The sequence below is a fragment of the Carcharodon carcharias genome, chromosome 13 (assembly GCF_017639515.1).
Source record: "Carcharodon carcharias isolate sCarCar2 chromosome 13, sCarCar2.pri, whole genome shotgun sequence".
Lineage (NCBI taxonomy): Eukaryota > Metazoa > Chordata > Chondrichthyes > Lamniformes > Lamnidae > Carcharodon > Carcharodon carcharias.
The window spans coordinates 9,273,354-9,293,101 of record NC_054479.1 but is presented as its reverse complement, the minus strand read 5'-3'; the positions used below and the strand labels follow the sequence as shown (position 1 = coordinate 9,293,101).

At 42.2% G+C, this 19,748-nt stretch overlaps 1 protein-coding gene across 1 annotated transcript in view; it reads left to right on the top strand.

The window, feature by feature from the left end:
* Positions 1 to 7,503: 7,503 nt before the first annotated feature.
* The window catches only part of si:dkey-112e17.1, a 49,980-nt gene continuing 37,735 nt past the window's right edge, over positions 7,504 to 19,748 (top strand). The window contains exon 1 of the mRNA XM_041203259.1: positions 7,504 to 7,593. Within this exon, the coding sequence (XP_041059193.1) occupies positions 7,504 to 7,593 (90 nt within the window). The remainder of the gene's footprint in view (positions 7,594 to 19,748) is intronic.

Here is a 19,748-nt window from a genome sequence, read left to right as displayed (position 1 = left end):
AACTGGAGATTGAACTTTAATTCCTGGAGACTCCAGGCGAATCTTGGAGGGTTAGCAAACCTAAGCCTGGGGCAATGGGATACAGAACCTCGCCACAGGTGCAGAAATACAAATTATCTCATCTATTTCAAACCTGAGACCTGGTAACTGCTGCCACCAACCAGAAAGGAGTCAGGAACAGTTGCACCTGTGCACTCGGCTCACACTGTGGCCATTGGTACATGCACAACTACTCTTGACATCTTTCTGGTCAGCGGAAGGCGTTTAGATCAAAAGCTACGTTGTCTCACACTGCATTGGAACCTGCAATATAAGCATTTCCTATGGAATTTCCAACATTAAAATTCAATACTTACATGGACGTATGATGTCTGCAGTAACCACCAAGTGACATTATAATGGGAATTCCACCATAGAATTTCAGTGTAGCATTTTATCACATAGGAAAACATAATTTGCTGGCAACAATTCATCCCAGATTCCAATCTATGGTGGGATCACTATCTCATTGAAGTTCTACGCAAGTGGGAAAATGTGAAATTGTTCATTTTGGTAGGAAGTATAAAAAAGAAGCTTATTATCTAAATGGTGAGAGATTGCAAAGCTCTGAGATTCAGAGGGATCTGGGTGTCCTAGAGCATGAATCACAAAAGATTAGTATACAGGTACAGCAGGTGATTAGGAGAGCTAATAGAATGTTATCATTTATTGCGAGGGGAATTGATTACAAAACTAGGGAGGTTATGCTTCAGTTGTACAGGGCACTGGTGAAACCACATCTGGAGTATTGTGTACAGTACTGGTCTCCTTAGTTAAAGAAAGATGTAAATGCGTTAGAAGCAGTTCAGAGAAGGTATACTAGACTAATACCAGGAGTGGGCAGGTTGTCCTATGAGGAAAAGTTGGACAGGTTAGGCTTTTATCCACTGGAATTTAGAAGAGTAAGAGGTGATTTAATTGAAACGTATAAAATCCTGAGGGGTCTTGACAGGGTAGATGTGGAGAGGGTGTTTCCTCTTGTGGGAGAACCTAGAACTAGAGGTCACTATTTAAAAATAAGGGGTTGCTCATTTAAGACAGAGATGAGGAGAAATTTTTTAATCTCTCAGAGAGTTGTGAATCTTTGGAACTCTCTTCCTCAAAAGGCGGTGGAAGCAGTCTTTAATATTTTTAAGGCAGAGCTAGAGAGATTCTTGATTAACAAGGGGGTGAAAGGTTACCGGGGGTAGGCAGGAATGCAGGGTTGAGGTTACATTCAGATCAGCCATGATATTATTGAATGGCAGAGCAGGCTTGAGGGAGCAAGTGGACTACTCCTTCTCCTGATTTGTATGTTCGTATGAGTGCTGTCTCCTTAAGGGTGATCCAATCCGTCAAGGGTTTGTGCAGGGAGCTTCCACACAGCCTAATAGCTCAACTGGTAGAGAATCTTACTTACAGGCCCATCATTTCGAGTGCCACATTCGGTAAGTAAATTTTTCTTAAATGTTTTAGTCAAAACACATTTCTATTGATTTTTACTAAAAGGGTCCTTAAACTAAGTTTTACAATCAATTCTCCACTTTGGAAATTGAGAGCTAGATTTATTAACATTTCTTGATTATACATCTTCATCACTTATTGAATCGCCAGTAGAATATTTTACAGAAGGAGCAGTTGCTAAATGATAGGTGGACTAAATGCAAGAACTTGCAATTAATTAAGGACTGCACAAACCTTTACAATGGTAACTTTATTGTTAGTCTGTGTCAAGCCAACTTGTTTGTTTTAATACTGCCAGCTGACACACTGACACACACCAAGACTGCAACTGAGCAAGGACAAGAAAAGCTCCCCCTTGTGTTGCAACATAAAGAAACACAGCCTATAAAGAATTAGGGAGAAAAACACACCCACCCAAATCCTCGCACACTCACACACACATGCACCCACACCATGCACACTCACTCGCACAAACACACACATTCTCATCCACACCAAGCCTGCCCACACACACATCTCACCCACACACACTCCCACGCACTCTCATGCATACCCTTTCACGCTCACCCACACAAATGCACATTCTCACCCACACCTTTTCACACTCGCACACACCAGTGTACACTCTCATCCACACCCATGCACAATCAGACATACAAACACACACATTCTCATCCACACCAACCACCAAATACACACACACGCATGCACACTTAAAGAGTGAGATCTGAGCCTGTGAGCAGTGCTAAGGGAAATCACACTATTTTGGAAAAAAAATAAGATGGAGCGCTCAACCCATTAATTCATGCCACAAAACTCATTTCTGAAATTATATAACTTTGATTTCAATGGTTTCAAAATGTCTCTTTTCAACCCATTTAATATGTCTCAATGACCTTTTCTTACTTACCCTGTGCTTGAGTCTGTGAAACTAGATTTTCACTGGTGTAAAAGATCTCATGCACAGCGTGAGTAACATTAGGATATTTACTTGAGTTCTCTGTATAAAAGCTCACTCTGTGTTCTGAATTCTGCAGGATGTGTCAGTCAAAAGCTCAACTTCATTGTTTATCTGCCTTTCCTCCAGCAGAGGGCAATGGTTCCTCCTTCAGAACTGCCAGAGGATCCCATAAAATAAACAGAGAAAACACTGGGAAGGGAATCAGAACATGAGAAATAGGAGCAGGAGTTGGTCATTCAGCCCCTTGAGCCTACTCCAGAATTCAATAAGGGGTCATGGCTGACCTACCTCAATTCCACTTTCCTGCCCTGTACCCAAATCCCTTAATTCCTTCACCGCCCAATGTCTGCCAAAAGATTTGACTCATACATAAAGAGCAGTCATTTGAATAAGATGTTGGTGAACACCCTGCAGCCATAGAACACTAGCTCAGCATGAATCTGCACATTCCAGAGAGGAGGAGAGAAAACAAGAATGCTAAAAAGGAAAGGACTTGCATTTATATTTAGCTCATTTCACAAGGAAGTCCCAAAGTGCTTTACAGCTAATGAAGTACTTTTTAAAATGTAGTCACTGCTGTAATATAGGAAATGCAGCAGTCAATTTGCACGCAGAACGCTTCCAAACACAGCAATGCGATAATGTCTTTGCATCACTGCTCCCAATGTGGTCTCCTCTACATTGGAGAGACCAAACGCAGACTGGGTGACCGCTTTGCAAAACACCTCCAGTCTGAACGTAAGCATGACCCAGACCTCTATGTCGCTTGCCATTTCAACACTCCACCCTGCTCTCATGCCCACATGTCCGTCCTTGGCCTGCTGCATTGTTCCAGTGAAGCTCAACGCAAACTGGAGGAGCTGCACCTCATCTTCTGACTAGGTACTTTACCGCCTTCGGAACTTAACATTGAGTTCAACAACTTCAGACCATGGACTCTTTCCTCCATCTAATTTTCCTTTTCTATCCCTTTTTTCAAAATTCATTTTTATTTTTCATCCACTTATTTTTATTTTTATTCATTGTTATTTTTATTCCTTTTTTTATCCCTCCTTTTTATCTCATTTTCGAGCCTCTTTTCCCAACCACTGCCCTATCCCCTCACCCCACAAGGGCCATCTGTTACTTGTTCATATTGTTTTTTCCAGAGTGCTTACCCTTGTTCTGCTATTATCACATTCTACTTTCTTATCTTTGCCACTATTAGCACCATTTTAGCCCTTTCCATTACCATTAACACTCACTTTGTCTTTCTGTCCATGACATCTTTGTCAATCTCCTCTTTGCCCCACCTATAGCTGGCCTCCTATCCAGCTTCACCTGCTCCACCCCCTTAAACAGTATAAATTTCATCACATTTCTACTTCTCTGTAGCTCTGAAACGTCAACTCTGTTTCTCTCTCCATAGATGCTGTCAGACCTGCTGAGTTTCTCCAGCATTTGCTGTGTTTGTTTAATGTCTTTGTAATGTTGGTGGAGGTATGAAAATTGGCCAGGACACTGGGTAGAACTCTGCCCCCCACCCCCGCTCTCCTTCAAAATAGTATTGTGGGATCTCTTACATCTGCCTGATAGGACCGACAGGATCTTGGGTTTAGTGTCTCATCTGAAAAGACAGCGCCGCCAACAGTGCAGTACTCCTTCAGCACTGCACTGAGGTGTCATCCTGGATTATGTGCTCGGGTTCCTGGAGTGGAACTTGAATTCACGACCTTCTGACTCAGAATAGAAAGATTTTGAAACAGGTTCTCCAGTTGTTACAGTTGCACAGGTTGAAACTGAGAGAAGGACATAAAGGAAAATTAGATGGGAAACGACTTACAACAACATATGTATTTATATGGCATAGTTAACATACTGAACAACCCAAGGCACTTTCCAGGAATGGTATCAATAAAGAGATATTAGGGCAGGTGAGAGGGTAGTTTTCAAGGAGTGTCTTAGAGGAGAAAAGAGAGGTAGGGAGTCAAAGACATTTAAGGAAGAAATTCAAGAACTTAGGACTCAGGCAGGTGAAGACAAAGCCATCAATGGTGGAGTGATGGAAATCGAGGTATGGAAATAGCTAGAATTGGAGGAGAGCAGAGATTTCAAAGGATTGTTGGGGTGGATGAGATTACAGGGATAGGGAAGGATGAGGCCTTGGAAGGACTCAAAATTTTTTTTAAATATCAAAATGTGGCCATTTTGTGAGCCAGTGCAAGTCTGTGAGCACAGGACCTTTTTTTGCTAAATTAATTATTAATTCACAGGATGTGGGTATTGCTGCAATGCCAACATTTATTTGTGCATCCCTAATTGCCCTTGGGAAGGTGGTGGTGAACGGGATTTGATACAAGTTAGGATGGGAGCAGCAGAATTTTGGATGAGCTCAAGCTTGGATGAGACCAGCCAGGAGACCAGTTGGCACTTGGATCAAGTACAATAACAGGACAATCTGCCAGTACTTCCGTTCCATTGAAGGGTCATGAGGCCTAGAAATGTCAACTTTGTTCTTCTCTGCCGATGCTGCCAGACCTGCTGAGTTTTTCCAGGTAATTCTGTTTTTGTTTTAGTACTTCCTAGTGGCTAGTTTTGGAATGAAACCCTGGAAGCAAGCAACATTAGAAAGGAAAATACTTTCCAAATTAAAAAAAAATCAATAATAGCAATGGATTTTCAACTGATAATTTCCTTTGATTTTCAATGTTATTAATGACATTAAATTGCAGTGACGAAAAGTGACTAACTCTCAGAAGGTACTCAGTGCCTGTGGACTATGTCTCCGAGTGGAACTATGTATCCATACATGTCAGAATCTTCCTCCTGTCTCAGAATACTTTGGATTAAATAATCTTACTCCCTGGATGATAATGAGATCTGAATTAATTAATTTGTGCTGGACTGTGGTGAAATCCACCTCAAAGAACAAGGGCAGCAGACACATGGGAACACCCCCACCTGCAAGTTCCTCTCCAAGCCACTCACCATCCTGACTTGGAACTATATCACCATTTCTTCCCTGTCACTGGGTCAAAATCTAGGAACTTGCTCCCTAACAGCACTGTGGGTGTACCTACACCACAGAGACTGCAGCGATTCAAGAAGGCAGCTCACCACCACCTTCTCAAGGCCAACTAGGATTGGGCAATAAATTGGCCTTCCCAGTGATGCCCACATTACACAACTGAATTAATAAAAGAGAAAGCAATGGTCAGATCTAATCAGTTGGATAAGATTTTGTCTGAGAGATTAAATGGTAACTGGAGTGTGGGGGGTGGAAGTGGGTGTAGACGGGTTGGGGGTGAGAGGGATCAGAGATGGAAGTTGGGGGCTAGGAAGTGTCTCATTATGATGATGCAGCCATCCTGAATGTGGGGCAGACTAGATGGACCAACCAGTCTCTTCCTGCCTGATGTTCATACAGATCTTTGTAAAAGAAAGAAAGGTCCATGTTTTAGACAAAGGAATTGAAAGTCTGCCATATTTTGCTATATTGGCATAGCAATAAAAAGAGAAGACACTGGAAAATGCTCAGCAGCAGCAGTGGAGAGAGAAGCAGAGTTAATGTTTCAGGTCAATGACCTGTCATCATGGTGGTGTGACTCAGTATAGGAGAGTTGGATACTGAAGGAAAATATGTCACATGTTAGCGAGAGAGTTGAACTGCAGGGTTCAAAATGCTGAGTGATGGCTGTTCTTCGCTATCCATGTGGGGTCATCACAACCATGGTCGGTCCGGTCCTTAAGTCATATCCACAGATCTAAACTTGCAGCTGAGTCACTTAAATAATAAAGGTGGAAACTCTTGCTGATTTTGGTTCTCAGAGCCCTGAGTGACTGAGGTGAACTGAAATACCTCAATGAATTTGGAGCATTTAATAAAACATTTGGCTGCTGTCTCTGAATTTATACTGCAGCTGTGGACTAGTCTTAACGCATCAGTTTGAATCTATACTCATGTTTCTTTTCAGACTAAGTTGCTGTGAAGTTAGTTGGGACATTTTACATACGTTTAAGGCACTATATCTTTTTTTGGGATGTGGCCAGCATTTATTGCCCATCCCTAATTGCCCCTTTTCAGTGGGCATTTAGGAGTCCTAAATGCCCTGGGTCTGGAGTCACATGTAAGCCAGACCAGGTAAGGATGGCAGATCAGTGAATCAGATGGGGTTTTGTGACATTCAGCACAATTGGTTTCAGAGTGACCATCAGACTTCTAATTCCAGATTCTTATTGAATTCAAATTTCACCATCTGCCGGGTCCCCAGAGCATTACCCTGGGTCCCCAGAGCATTACCCTGGGTCTCTTGATTACTAGTCCAGTGACATTATCACTATGCCACTGCCCCCCTCCCCCCTCCCTATATGTATCATATTTTCTTTGTTTGTGGGATGTGGGCTTCACTGGCTGGACTAGCATTTATTGCCCACCCCTAATTGTCCTGGAGGAGGTGGTGATGAGCTCCCTTCTTGAACCGCTGCAGTCCCTATGGTGCAGGTCACACCCACAGGGCTGTTGGGGAGGGAGTTCCAGGATTTTGACCCAGCGACAGTGAAGGAACGGCCGATATATTTCCAAGTCGGGGCGGCGAGTGACTTGTTGTTATATAGTTTGTGGGTCCCATCCAAAGTCATATCAACAACCTCTCTCGCCCCTCCCCAGACAATAGTATTAAAACACAGTCAAGGTCAGGCCGCTGGACACAATGTGACAGATTGAAAACTCACTGCATTTCTGCAACATTGAACTCCGAGAAATATTACATTTTATCAACGACAAGAGCAATAACTGTCCCTGGAAATACCCTCAGTCTCGGTGCGGAGCCCCGAGTGAAGGTGTGGCCAAGGCTCAGCCGAAAAGAGGAACCTTAAAGGCATTTCTCTTTTTTTTTCTGCCATGTCAGGGAGATTGTTGCCGTTTTAAGAAAAGCTTAAGTCGGACGCGCGCTCCAAACCCCACCCCTCCCTCTCTCTCTCTCGCCGGGGGCGCGCCTAAGCTGCGCTCCCTCTGTAAATACAGGTGAATGAAACAGGGTAGGAAGCGGGGCTGACAGTGAGGTGGTGGTGGTGGGGGGACCATGGCGGATCGCTGGGCTGGGAAGCTGCTGCGGATCGTGGCTTTGGTGACAACTTGTAGCAGCTGGAGTGTGGAGACGACATCCCGCCGGGTAGGTGGAAGAAAGGAAGAGCTTTAGGGAAAACTTGTAATTCCGGAAGATACATGTTAATCATTTCGTTTTAAAGAGAGAGAGAGAAGAAAATGCCACAATTTGTATGCGGCTGCAGGGCAGCATAAACCCTGTGCAGGAAGATGCTGGTTCACTCTGAAAAAACGGATCAGTGCATAATCTTTCCGTGTTGTGGCTTTTGTAGCCTTGACCGTTCTTCCGAGAGCGAGCCATTCGCAAACTTTGATTAAGCATTTTGGGAGGGAAGAGTTTAAGCAGTTTGCAGAAGGAAACAAAATCCAGTTCGCGGTTGTGATCCATCTTACATTCAGATAAAGTTCGCACATCGAACATATTTGCATCTGGGGAAATGTGTGTTTAGCTCCTGAGGAGGGAAACCGACTTGTGGATTAAAACAGCGAGTGGGTCCGTTTATTACAGATCGAGTCACTCGATTTTAACTTATTCAAATATAAATCTGAGTGCGATCCGAGCTCATAATTAGCCTTCAGTCTTAAAAATTAGAGGGGCTTTTTTTTTTTGCCTTTGAATAACTTGCTTCTACCCCGACTCTTTTTTTAAAGTTGTCCCTAATATCCAAGCCATTGAAAGCCAGGAACTGAGAAAGATTTTAATCATTACAATAGATTGGTGTATGCACAACATCTGTAACTCTTTCAGAGTCCAGACTGACTAGTAAGAATGATTGTTTAAAGGAGGGGAGGGGTGAAGGAGAACAACAAAATGCATATCAGAGGCTTTAATGGTTCATTTCCAGAGTCCTGAAATAGGGGGGGGGGGGGGGGAGTTGATTTTCACACAAGGTGTTGAGTACATTTGCCAGTCCCACTTTTTAATGAAAAGGAGCTTTTTTTTTGTAATCCTATTTCAGAACGCAAACAGGAGGGTGAACAGCATATCAAATGACCCAATTTTAATGGTTTGCTTTGCTTGTTCGTTTTAAACCACCTCCTCTGCAATTATCTGCCTGAAGGGACTGTGATAAATGTTGCCTTTGTTTCAGTAATATTGAGTTTCTGGGTTAATGTCCTCAGCCCCTGGGATCACGAATTTTGTGTGTGTGTGGTTTTTTTTCGGATTCGTCCATCCTACGCTCTCGCCCAGCAACTCGGCTGTTTGTTTCTACCGTGTTAAATCTCCTCGCAAGTGGAACACGTGAAAATGTTGACACGATCGGGGAAATAATGCTATCAGCATGAAAATATACTGTAGCTGTGGCGATATGCTGGTGAATGGGATCTCTTCCCACCCTCTTTCCTTGGGTTAGATAAGTGCCACCCCTGCACTGTTTTTTTGAAAAGAGAGACATGTTGTTGAAGCTTTTCCTCTTGCACTCATTAGGACAAAAGGAAGAATGCCAAATTTCAAACGATCATAATTTATACTACAACAAAAAAGGCTACTGATTGGCAAGTCAACTCTGGTTGACCAAGGAATTACCATGGAGAAAGCAACAGGGAACTGTAGGCTCCCCAAACTCCCCAGGTAATTCAAAAAAAGGTGCGAGGCTTGAACATATTCCTTTTGTTTGCAGAGAATGTGTCCCTGTGAATGAATGTATGTCACTTCTCGCAAGTGTGAATGAGCCATGTTTTGAGCTGGAAAATTATCTTAAATTGATTTAGTGTAGTTATTAACACACTCAGGACTGTGCAGCAAGTGCTGTCCAATTGTGAAATGACCTCTAACAGTATTTTGGAGTTTGCAAGTGTGGGTTAGTTGAGTATAGTCTGTACTCTGCCTATAACTGAAGGAATAAGCTGTTTGATTTGATCAGCCAATCACTGGGGTGCACAACCTTTGTATCTGACATCACATCAGCATTGAAGTTCATACATGACATTGCTCAATTGTGTGATGGACTGATGTGAGCAATAGGTTAAGCAAGCCATTTCACACTGCTTCTACTAACAGGACACTGCCATCAGTCCAAAAAGACATTCTGCCTACCACACACATAGGGTTATGGAACCAAGGCAAATAGATGGAATTAAGAAATAGATCCACCATAATCTAATTGAATGGTGACAGAATGGAGGGGGTGAATTGCCTCTTCCTTTCTCTAGGATCACTTTAGGAAAATGAGTACAGCAGAGGATAGTCAGCACTGAAGAGTATTGTAGGAAACTATGAGAAAAGGAAAGCAATCACCTAGCAAACCCTAGAATAATTATGGAAATAATTTGAAGCTGCAACTGTAGAACCTTTGGGGTATTTCAATAAAGATGGGCCAAATGGTCCTCTTAATGTATAATTATCATGTGACCTCGTGCATTATTGGTGATTATTTAATGGTCATTGTGAGAGCCTGGAATTCTACCTGACAGCCAGCAGCTGTCAGGAGATGCCCACGTGTGTATGGGGTATAATGTGGGAAAATGTGAACTGTCCATTTTGGCAGGAAGAATAGAAAAAGAGGTTATTTAAATGGAGAGAGATTGCAGAGCTGTGAGCTACAGAGGGGTCTGGGTGTCCTGAGTCCCATTGACTCCAGTTTTGCTAGTGAGCCTTGATGTCAGGGCAGTTACTCTTACCTCATTGTTTGAGTTCAACTCTGGTCCGTGTTCGGAACAAGGTTGTAATGAGGTCAGGAGCTGAGGTGGCCCTGATGGAACCCAAACTGATCGTCGGTGAGCAGGTTTTTGCTGAGTAGGTGCCTCTTGATAGCACCGTTGATGACACCTACCATCACTTCACCGATGATCAAGAATTGACTGATAAGATGGCAATTGGCTGGCTTGGATTTGTCCTGCTTTTTGTGGATAGGACATGCCTGGGCAATTTTCTACATTGCTGGGTAGATGCCAGGGTTGCAGCTGTTCTGGAACAGCCTGGCTAGGGGTGCGGCAAGTTCTGAAGCACTGTTGCTGGAATATTGGCAGGGTCCATGGCCTTTGCAATATCCAGTGCCATCAGTCACTTCTTGATATCACATGGGAGTGAATCAAATTGGTGCTGGGGACCTCAGGAGGAGTATGGGAATATTTGTGGAGCTGTCTCCTCCTCCAGTTAGTTTAATTGTCCACTGCCATTCACGACTGGTTGTGGCAGGACTATAGAGCTTGGATCTGATGTTTGTTGTGGGATCGCTTAGTTTTGTCTGTTGCATGCTGCCTCTGGTGTTTGGCATGCAGGTATTCCCTTGTAGCTTCACCAGGTTGACACTTCATTTTTAGATATGCTTGGTGCTGCTTCTGGCATGCCCTCCTGCACTTTTGCTGAACCAGGGTTGATCCCCCAGCTTAATGGTATTAGTAGAGTGGGGGATATGCTGGGCCTTGAGGCTACAGATTGTGTTTGAGTACAATACTGCTGCTGATGATCCACAGTGCCACATGGATGCCTAGTTTTGAGCTGTTAGATCTGTTCGCTCTATCCCATTTAGCATGGTGGTAGTGTGACATAACACGATGGAGGGTATCCTCAATGTGAAGGCGGGACTTCATCTCCACAAGGACTGTGCGATAGTCACTACTCTGACCAATACTGTCATGGACAAATGCAGCTGCAACATGTAGATCAGTGAGGATGAGGTCAAGTGGGGTTTTCCCTCCTGCCACAGATATGTTCCTTAGGACTTCACCGATAGTGGTGCTGCTGAGCCACTCCTAGTGATGGATGTTGAAGTCCCCCACCAAGTACATTCTGTGCCCTTGCCTTTAGTGTTTCTTCCAATTGGTTCAACAAGGAGAAGTACTGATTTATCAGTTGAGGAGAGGCAGTAGGTGGTAATAAGGAAGTTTCCTTGCCCATGTTTGACTTGATGCCACGAGACTTCATGGGGACTCCCAGGGCAACTCTTTCCCGACTGTATACCACTGCACCGCCAACTCTATTGAATCTGTCCTGCCAGCGGGACATACCCAGGGATAGTGATGGTGGTGTCAGAGATGTCTGGCTGTGTCAGGCTGTTGCTTGATTAGTCTGTGAGGCAGCTCTCCTAATTTTGGCACAAGCCCCCGGATGTTAGTTAGGAGGAATTTTCAGGGTTGACGGGTTAATGCTGGGTGGTCCTTCCAGTTTCATTCCTTTTAGGCTACGTAACAGTTGATACAACTGAGTGGCTTGCTAGTCATTTCAGAGGGCATTTAAGAGTCAACACGTCTCCAGGACATTAGTGATATGTTTTTATGACAATGGTTTCGTGGTCACCTTTACTGAGACTAGCTTTTACTTCCAGATTTATTAGTTGAATTTAAATTCCGCCAGCAGGGGATTTGAACCCGTGTCTCCAGAGCATTAGCCTGGGCCTCTGGATTACTCGTCCATTACCACTATTACCACTGCCTCTCCGCCAAATAGCTCAAATGAAACTTGCTATCATTTTAAGAGCTCAGAGGTTCAAAGTTGAATGAAGTTTCTATTCAAACTAGAAATTAATGAGCATTTTTGAGTAAATTTTGTGTTGCTCTAGTATCAAGGTTAATTTTTGCTTACCTTTATTATCAAAACATCTGCACATTGGATTTAAAAGGTGACCTGGTCTTAATTACACAGCAAGAATTCATATCACTTTGAGAATTCACCCTCAGTTCCAAAACAGAAGAAGTGTGTGTAGCTGTGCTATTTATTGTATTTGGGAATAACTGGGTATAGCAACCAGATATGTGGTATTCAGCTTTGATTAAAGTAGGCATTTAAACAGTGTTAAGCAGTGCCGGGAATATAACATAAGAAATAGGAGCAAGAGTAGGCCATTGGGCCCCTCAAGCCTGCCCCGCCATTCAATAAGATCATGGCTGATCTGCCCCAGGCCTCAACTCCTCTTTTGTGCCAGCTCCTCATAGCCCTCGTCTCCTTTATATTTCAAAAATCTATCTACCTCCTCTTTAAATAGTGATCTAGCCTCCACAGCTCTCTGGGGTAGAAACGTAGGGACATTCTAGATTTTTCAAAATATATAAGCTTCAAAGTGCAGCATGCCTAAGACATGCTGGCGAGGGAACAAAGTTTACGATGTGAAACAAAGACAATGTTTAATTGGAAGAAATTAAGTTTCGTCCAGTAATGAATGTAGTGTGGCATCACACAGGCAGTGGGGTGTTGGAGGGAGAGGTTGATCTGGGTGTCTTTAGCGTACCTGTGGGACCTGCCAATGTGTTTTTGGATAATTTCCCCATGGCAGGATCAAGGGGGAGAAGGGGAAACCAAAGAGAGATCCTTACAGCATTCCAGATGTAACAGTGTGGGGGCTGAAAAAATGGAGATGATTTGGCTGTGATTAGATGGGTAGGAGTGGGACAAAGTAAGGGAAGTTCCACTGAGTTGATCAACACAGGTGAAAAATTGGAAAAGGATGGTGAAAGTTGACTGTTACATACAGTTAGGAACTTCTTGCTTTCCAATCTAATCCCATCCTGAGAGTGTGTTGAACTGCAGGCTAACAATGTGTAACCTAAATTACCTAGTAATATTCTAGCACTCAAGCCATTAGTTGAGTTATGTATGAGATGGGGGACAATTAACAATTCACAGTAATGCTGCATTTAACATAAACCTAAATGTCCTTCACGATACAATCTTCTCATATAGTCTATTTGCATAAAAATTCTACGCTGGGAAATATCTCTCTTCCGATACTGTCTCGTATGAGTGGGAACTGCCTCAGTCAATATCCTACTTGGGTATAATGTCATAATTTATATTTCCAAAAATGGTGTTTATGCCTTATAATCCAGACATTGACCACCATCAGGTTTGTGCTTTTGGGTGGGGGGGGGAACGGTGAGTAAGTTTCACAGTCTGTAAAAGTACACAATCTAATCTCTTTGACATCTCCATCAGTATCTTCAACCCATCGGTAAATGTTCTGTCAGTTTAAGAAGGGATCCTTCAGACCCTGAAACATAAGGATCCACCACCCTCCCCATTTTATACTCCTTTGCTCTCCTCTTCCAGAGCCTGGGTTCAAATTTAATATTTCTGGGAATCCTAATAGTGCTGGCGTTACATACACATGATTAACACTGAATCTCTAGCACTTGTGTTACTGCATTCATCTTTGTTCTAAAGGAAATTTTTAAGTCTGTGTATAGTTAAACCCATTTTGTCTTGTCTTAATTTTGTTGTGGTAATTACCATTAACTGAAGGGTAAACACTTTGCATCAGAAACACAATTGGAGCACAAGAGGAAGCTGGCGTGGGGCCAACACTGAAACGGCAATCATGAAAATAATGTTCGTTCTGAAATCAATTTCAAATGGACAACAGCATTAACAAAAATTTGCATCATGATCAACTGAAAGACAATTGTTTTGAAATTCCTTGTGCCGTTTTAATTGCTTTTTCTTCTTTATTACATTTTTGACATGTTAATCACGATTAAGGTGTGCTGACACATCGTAGACTAAATCTCTGAAGGCTATTGTCTACAGATTAATTTCAAAAATACTTTCTAAAGTCATCCTATAGTTGCCATTTCTAAATTGGTTTTTGGAATTGTGTGGATAGGGACAGGAGGTCATTCTGCCATTGGAGCCGGCTTTGCCATTCACTTAGATGTAAATTCTATTTACCTACCATTGCTCCACATTCCTTATTTCTGTTACCTAACAAAAACTATTAATCTCAGTCTTGAAAGCTCCAATTGGTGTAATGGGTCAATAAATAGAATTGGTGACTATGGCCTGAATTTTCCCGGCCCCTTGGAGGCTGCTTTGAAGTATTGAATTGGGGTGAGTGTGGCGCTGAGAAAACAGGAAGAAACTGTCAGGTTCTCTTCCCCAATGTGTTCCTGCCTCCACGCAGATTCCCAGGGGCAGCCCATCCGAGGGAGGTGGGCAGGCAATTAAGGCAGGTAAGACCTGAATAAACGGTCGTTTTCATGGAAGGAAGCAAGTTTCCTGGTGTCGCACAAGCCCCTTGCAGTGTCTGGGGGCTGGCAGAACGCCACCACCAAATGCATCTTCCCCCACTCCTCCCTTTTTCAGCATTCTGAAAGGACCATTCGCTCTGCAACATCCTGGTCCGCTCCTCAAACACCCACTTTTCCATGAAGGCGCAGGAGCTGAAACACCTGTCTTTTTACCTCCTTTCTCACTGTCCAAGGCCCCAAGCAACCCTTCCAGGTGAATCAATGATTACTTGTTCATCTTTTAATTTAGTTTACTGTATTCATTACTCACAATGTGGTCTCCTCTACATTGGGGAGACAAACACAGATTGGATGACCGCTTTTTGGAACACCTCCATTCAGTCTGCAAGCGTAGCCCTGAGCTTCTGGCTGCTTGTCATTTTAATTCTCCACCTTGATCCCACTCTGACCTCTGTCCTTGACCTCAGCAATGTTCCAATGAAGCTTAATGCAAGGTGAAAGAAAAGCATCTCATCCTTTGATTCGGCACTTTCAACCTTCCAGACTCAACATTCTGTTCAGCAATTTCAGATTGTAATCTCTGCCCCATTTTATTTCCTTTTTCTTTGCAAGTTTTGGTTTTACACTTGTTTTTCCTTGCAATTGGATGGAAGCTGTTCATCATTTTACCATTCACACCCCCTCCAGACACATCTGTCAGGAAGATATAATTTTCATAATGTTATTTTGAATTTATTGTAAAGTGGAGTAATAGTGGGGTCTGTGTCTATGTATGTGTGTGTGTGTGTCTGTGGGACTTAATTGGATTATAGATAGCTAGTCTGAAGGCTTTGATGTGAGACGAGAAGCTAGATTTGAAATGCTAAATAGGTAAACATGGGTGAAATTTTAAAATGTGATGTGTAAAGGGAACATTTGCATTTTTAAAGAAACCAAAGTAGCTTGGATTCAAAAGAGGGGGTGAAGTGTTTCACCTAGCCAGGAGAAGTTGAGAAACTTTTTTCTGAAAGATTACTGGTAAAATTGGTACTATGATTTTTTATTATTGGAGAGGTAAAGTCCAAAGACATAGTGAAACAATGGGAATTTGGATTCAAAGGGGAAAATATGGATAAAGGAGAGAAGGCTGTGTGCAAGCAAAGGATTTGTAAGATGTAACAAGTGTGGAAAAGTCTCAAGGCTCTGTGCCCAAACTGCTGTCTGCAAGAAATGAAGTTAAAAAAACTTATTTTGAGTTTGACTGTTCAGGGTATCCTATTACTTTGCCTGGGTCTTTTAAAATCTGTTTTTTATGTTGCCTTAACATAGTTGTAACTGGGATTTAGATTAATTAAGGGAGCTAGAAGTTATCATAATTTGTAGACCTGTGTATGTGCTTAAAATTATTTATTTTATTAATAAATGTTTAATTTAGTTTTGTAAAAACCCTCTAAGCCTCGGCCTATTTACTGAATTCAATGTCCATGTCTTGAAATAAATACAAATTGCAAATAGTTGTGGTGGCTGCTTCAAGTTTCCCACTGGGATTTGAACAGCTTGGCATTTACCGTCTGCCTGTCATAACACACCTTTTGTCTCTCGTTCTGTTACCACTCCATTTGGCTTTGCATCTTTAATCCTTTTTGTCGTTTAATCCCTCCTGACTTCCTCCCTTTCACAGACCTTTTTTATCTGAGTTCTCCCTGGTGTTCTGGCCAATATTTATCCCTCTACCAACATCACAAACGGATTATCTGGTTATTATCAGATTGCTATGCACAAATTGGCTGCCACAGTGCCTACACTTCTAAAGTATTCCACTGGCTGTAAAGCTCTTTGGGACATCCTGTGGTTGTGGAAGGCACTATATAAATGCAAGTTCTTTCCTCTTTCTCTTCAGCTGTTAACATCGATTTTAATAATCTATTTCTGCCCTCCTTGTTGCACTCAACCTCCTGCCAAAATCCTTTTTTATTCATATTATCAGCACTGGAATTGGAAACCAGAACAGGGAAGAATGTCTGGATCCCAAACCCACCCTCCTGCTACAAACTTGGGTCACAATTGACCTCCTGGAGACAGAAGCAGCAAAAGTGTCATTAGAGATCTTTCTACCAACCACCCCCACCCCATCTCCCTCTAACACTGGGAGATTTAACATGGAAGTTCTCTATATCTCTCCCTCCTGACATCACCTTAATGGAGGCATTTGCATAGTTAATGGTAAGTTCTACATTTTCCCAATCTCCCTTCCTATTGTATGCCTTCCTGAAGTTCTCTTAAATTAAAGACCATTTTCCTTAGAGTAGTGTCTTCCCTTTAAACAGTGAAAGGAGACTTTTTGGTGCTTCTAATTCCATGGGATTTAAATCTGGTTCATTGTTCAGATGTTGGTAAATCAACCTTTGCTGACAAGGTACTGGTTTCTGTTATGACTTTTACAAATTTGGGTTTTACACTATAGCTAATATTTTTAGTCAAACCACAAAGTTCCTTCTGGATAATGTTGATAAATTGAGTTCTTCAGTTTAAGTTTGTGACTTGGGGTGGCTTCACAAGTTACTAGTGAGTCTACATTTTGTTGCACGTGTTCATCTCTGTCATTATTCCTTTGTACCTGTCCTCTCCTGCTTTCACCTCTCTCATAATTTTCTCTCTTCCTATGTTATTTTTGTTTTTCTCTTTTTTTCTTTCCTCATTTAGGTGGGAGATTTCTGTTGCTGGGGGAAGGGGCCCTTGACGGAGGCAACACTAAACACTCCTGTTGGGATCGAACTAGTGTTTTGTATTGCATCCAGTTGTGGGCACCACGCTTAGGAGCGATGTGAAGACATTACGGAGGTTACAGAAGAGATTTACTCAAATAGTTCCATGAATGAGGGATTGTAGTTGTGTGTTGTAGGATGTTGGGTACTGTTCAGTAGTTCTTTATATATGTATGTGTGTATATACACACACATGTATATGTTTATGTGTGTGTATGTATATGTGTGTGTGTGTGTGTGTATATATATGTATATGTGCACACTGCTCTGTCCAACACTAGACTGATCCCTAGGTGTGGGTCATGTGTTCTCTTGCATCACTGTATTGGTGGTATTGTACTCAGTCCCATGTTAATCCTATATGTGTCCAATCCTTGTACTACAATGTGGAGAGACTGGAGAAGCTGGCATTGTTCTACTTAGAGTAAAGAAAGCTAAGAGAATATTTGATTGAGGTGTTTAAAATCATGAAGAGTTTGGATAGAGTAAATAGAGAGAGAAAAGAGAAGCTATTCCAAGGGCTGAAAGGTCAATAACCAGAGGATGCAGATTTAAGATGATTAGCAAAAGAACCAGAGGTGACATGAGGAAACACATTTTTTTATTGCAATATGTGGTTAGGGTTTGGAATGCACTGCCTGATAGGGTGGTGGGCACAGATTCAGTAGTAACTTTTTAAAAGGAACTGGATAAATACTTAGAGGAAAAAATTGCAAGGATAGGGTGAAAGAGCCAGGGAGTAGGACTAACTGGATTGCTTTCAAAAGAGCTGGTGTAGACTCAGTAGGCTGAATGGTTGCCTCACCCTGCTCCCGTCTTCCTCCTTTTCCCACTCTTGCGTTAAAGATTGAAATGATTCAAGAGGGTAAATGTAGAGAAGATGCTTCAACTTGTGGTGGAGACCAGAATCAGGGGTCATAAAAATAAGATAGTTACTAATAAATCCAATGGGGAATTCAGGAGAAACCTCTTCACCCAGAGAGTGGGGAGAATGTGAATTCCCTATCACAGAGAGTGGTTGAGATGAATAACATCAAACATTTGAGGAGAAGCAAGAAAAGTGCATGAGAGAGAAAGGAACAGAAGGGTGTGTTGATGGGGTTGGATAGTGTGGGGTCTAAATATCACTCTGGACCAGTGGGTTGAAAGCCCTGTTTTGTAAATTCAATGTATTGCCTGCAGAATAATAACTTGGGAAACTTGGATCTGGAAGAAGAGGTGAGTGCTTTTGCTGTGATTACTGAACCCCTCTCTGGTGCCCCAGAGTATGTAACTTTTCAACATTAATGCTGCCAAGTTCACACCATAGTACCATTCATACTGCGTTCACTCTGCTATGAACTTGGCAACGTGTAAATACAGTCCAAGTACCTGTAGTCATCCTTGTGGAAACACACCCATTGACTCAACATACTGCTTTCCCCTCTGATCTTTGCAAGCTTGTGCTATAAACAGAGGGAGTCTTTATATAGCAGAGTGTTTGCACAGTAACTGCAGGCCTTGGTGTGAAAAAGCTTTGATCCAGACTTATTTCACGGACTTTAAAATCCAGTTTACTGAACAAACTTCTTGTTTTTCTTTTTGGCAAATGAGATGTGAATGAAAACCCACTTTGGAGAAACAAGTTTACTTTTACTTTTTAAATTTGCAGAATTACCACAGCTGAAGGTTCTCCTGGAAACTGGTTGCATCAAAGCCGGTTCATGCAACTGAAAATGAGACTTGACTCCCAGTCGTTTTGGCTTTGCCATTAGACTTATTTCATGGTCTTTATTTAATCAGTTGGATGTTGGGAATTCTTTTTGAGCTCTCATGAGATTCATTATTGATTCCTTATGGTTTGTGCAGTTGCGAATTCCAGTTAAAATTGGCTGTGAGAAGCATCTGCAACTGATGCAGGACATTGAAGTGTGAAAAGCAGCAAAAATTAAGTGTTTTTTTTCATTCTCCTGCTTTTTGTTCCATCTTTATCCATAACGTTGACTTTTTTTTATTAAAAATCATCCACTGATAAAAGCTGTTTCTCCTCCGTTAATACGTGTAACATGTGGCGGTCAAAACAGCTGTAAACCAGAATCCCCAATACCATTGCGGTAAAAACAAAAAACCACAGATGCTGGAAATCCAAAACAAAAAACAAAAAGCCCTGGAAAAACTCAGCATTCTGGCAGCATCTGCGGAGAGGAACACAGTTAACGTTTCGAGTCCGTATGACGCTTCAACAGATAGCCCTACTGGGGGTGGGGTGGGGGGAAGGGATTGAAATAGGCTAAAAGGTAGAGATAAAACAATGGATGGAAATACATTTAAAAATAATGGAAATAGGTGGGAAAAGAAAAAAACATTATATAAATTATTGGAAAAAGGGGGATCGGAAAGGGGGTGGGGATGGAGGAGAGAGTTCATGATCCAAAATTGTTGAACTCAATATTCAGTCCAGAAGCCTTCCCCTCTAGGACTATCTGTACCTTTTATTATCACATTCCTTAGATAATATCACCAGCTTCAACACCTCTTTGTCCTTTTGTCTATGACATCTTTTGGTTATCTCCATCTATCACTGGCCCTCTATCCA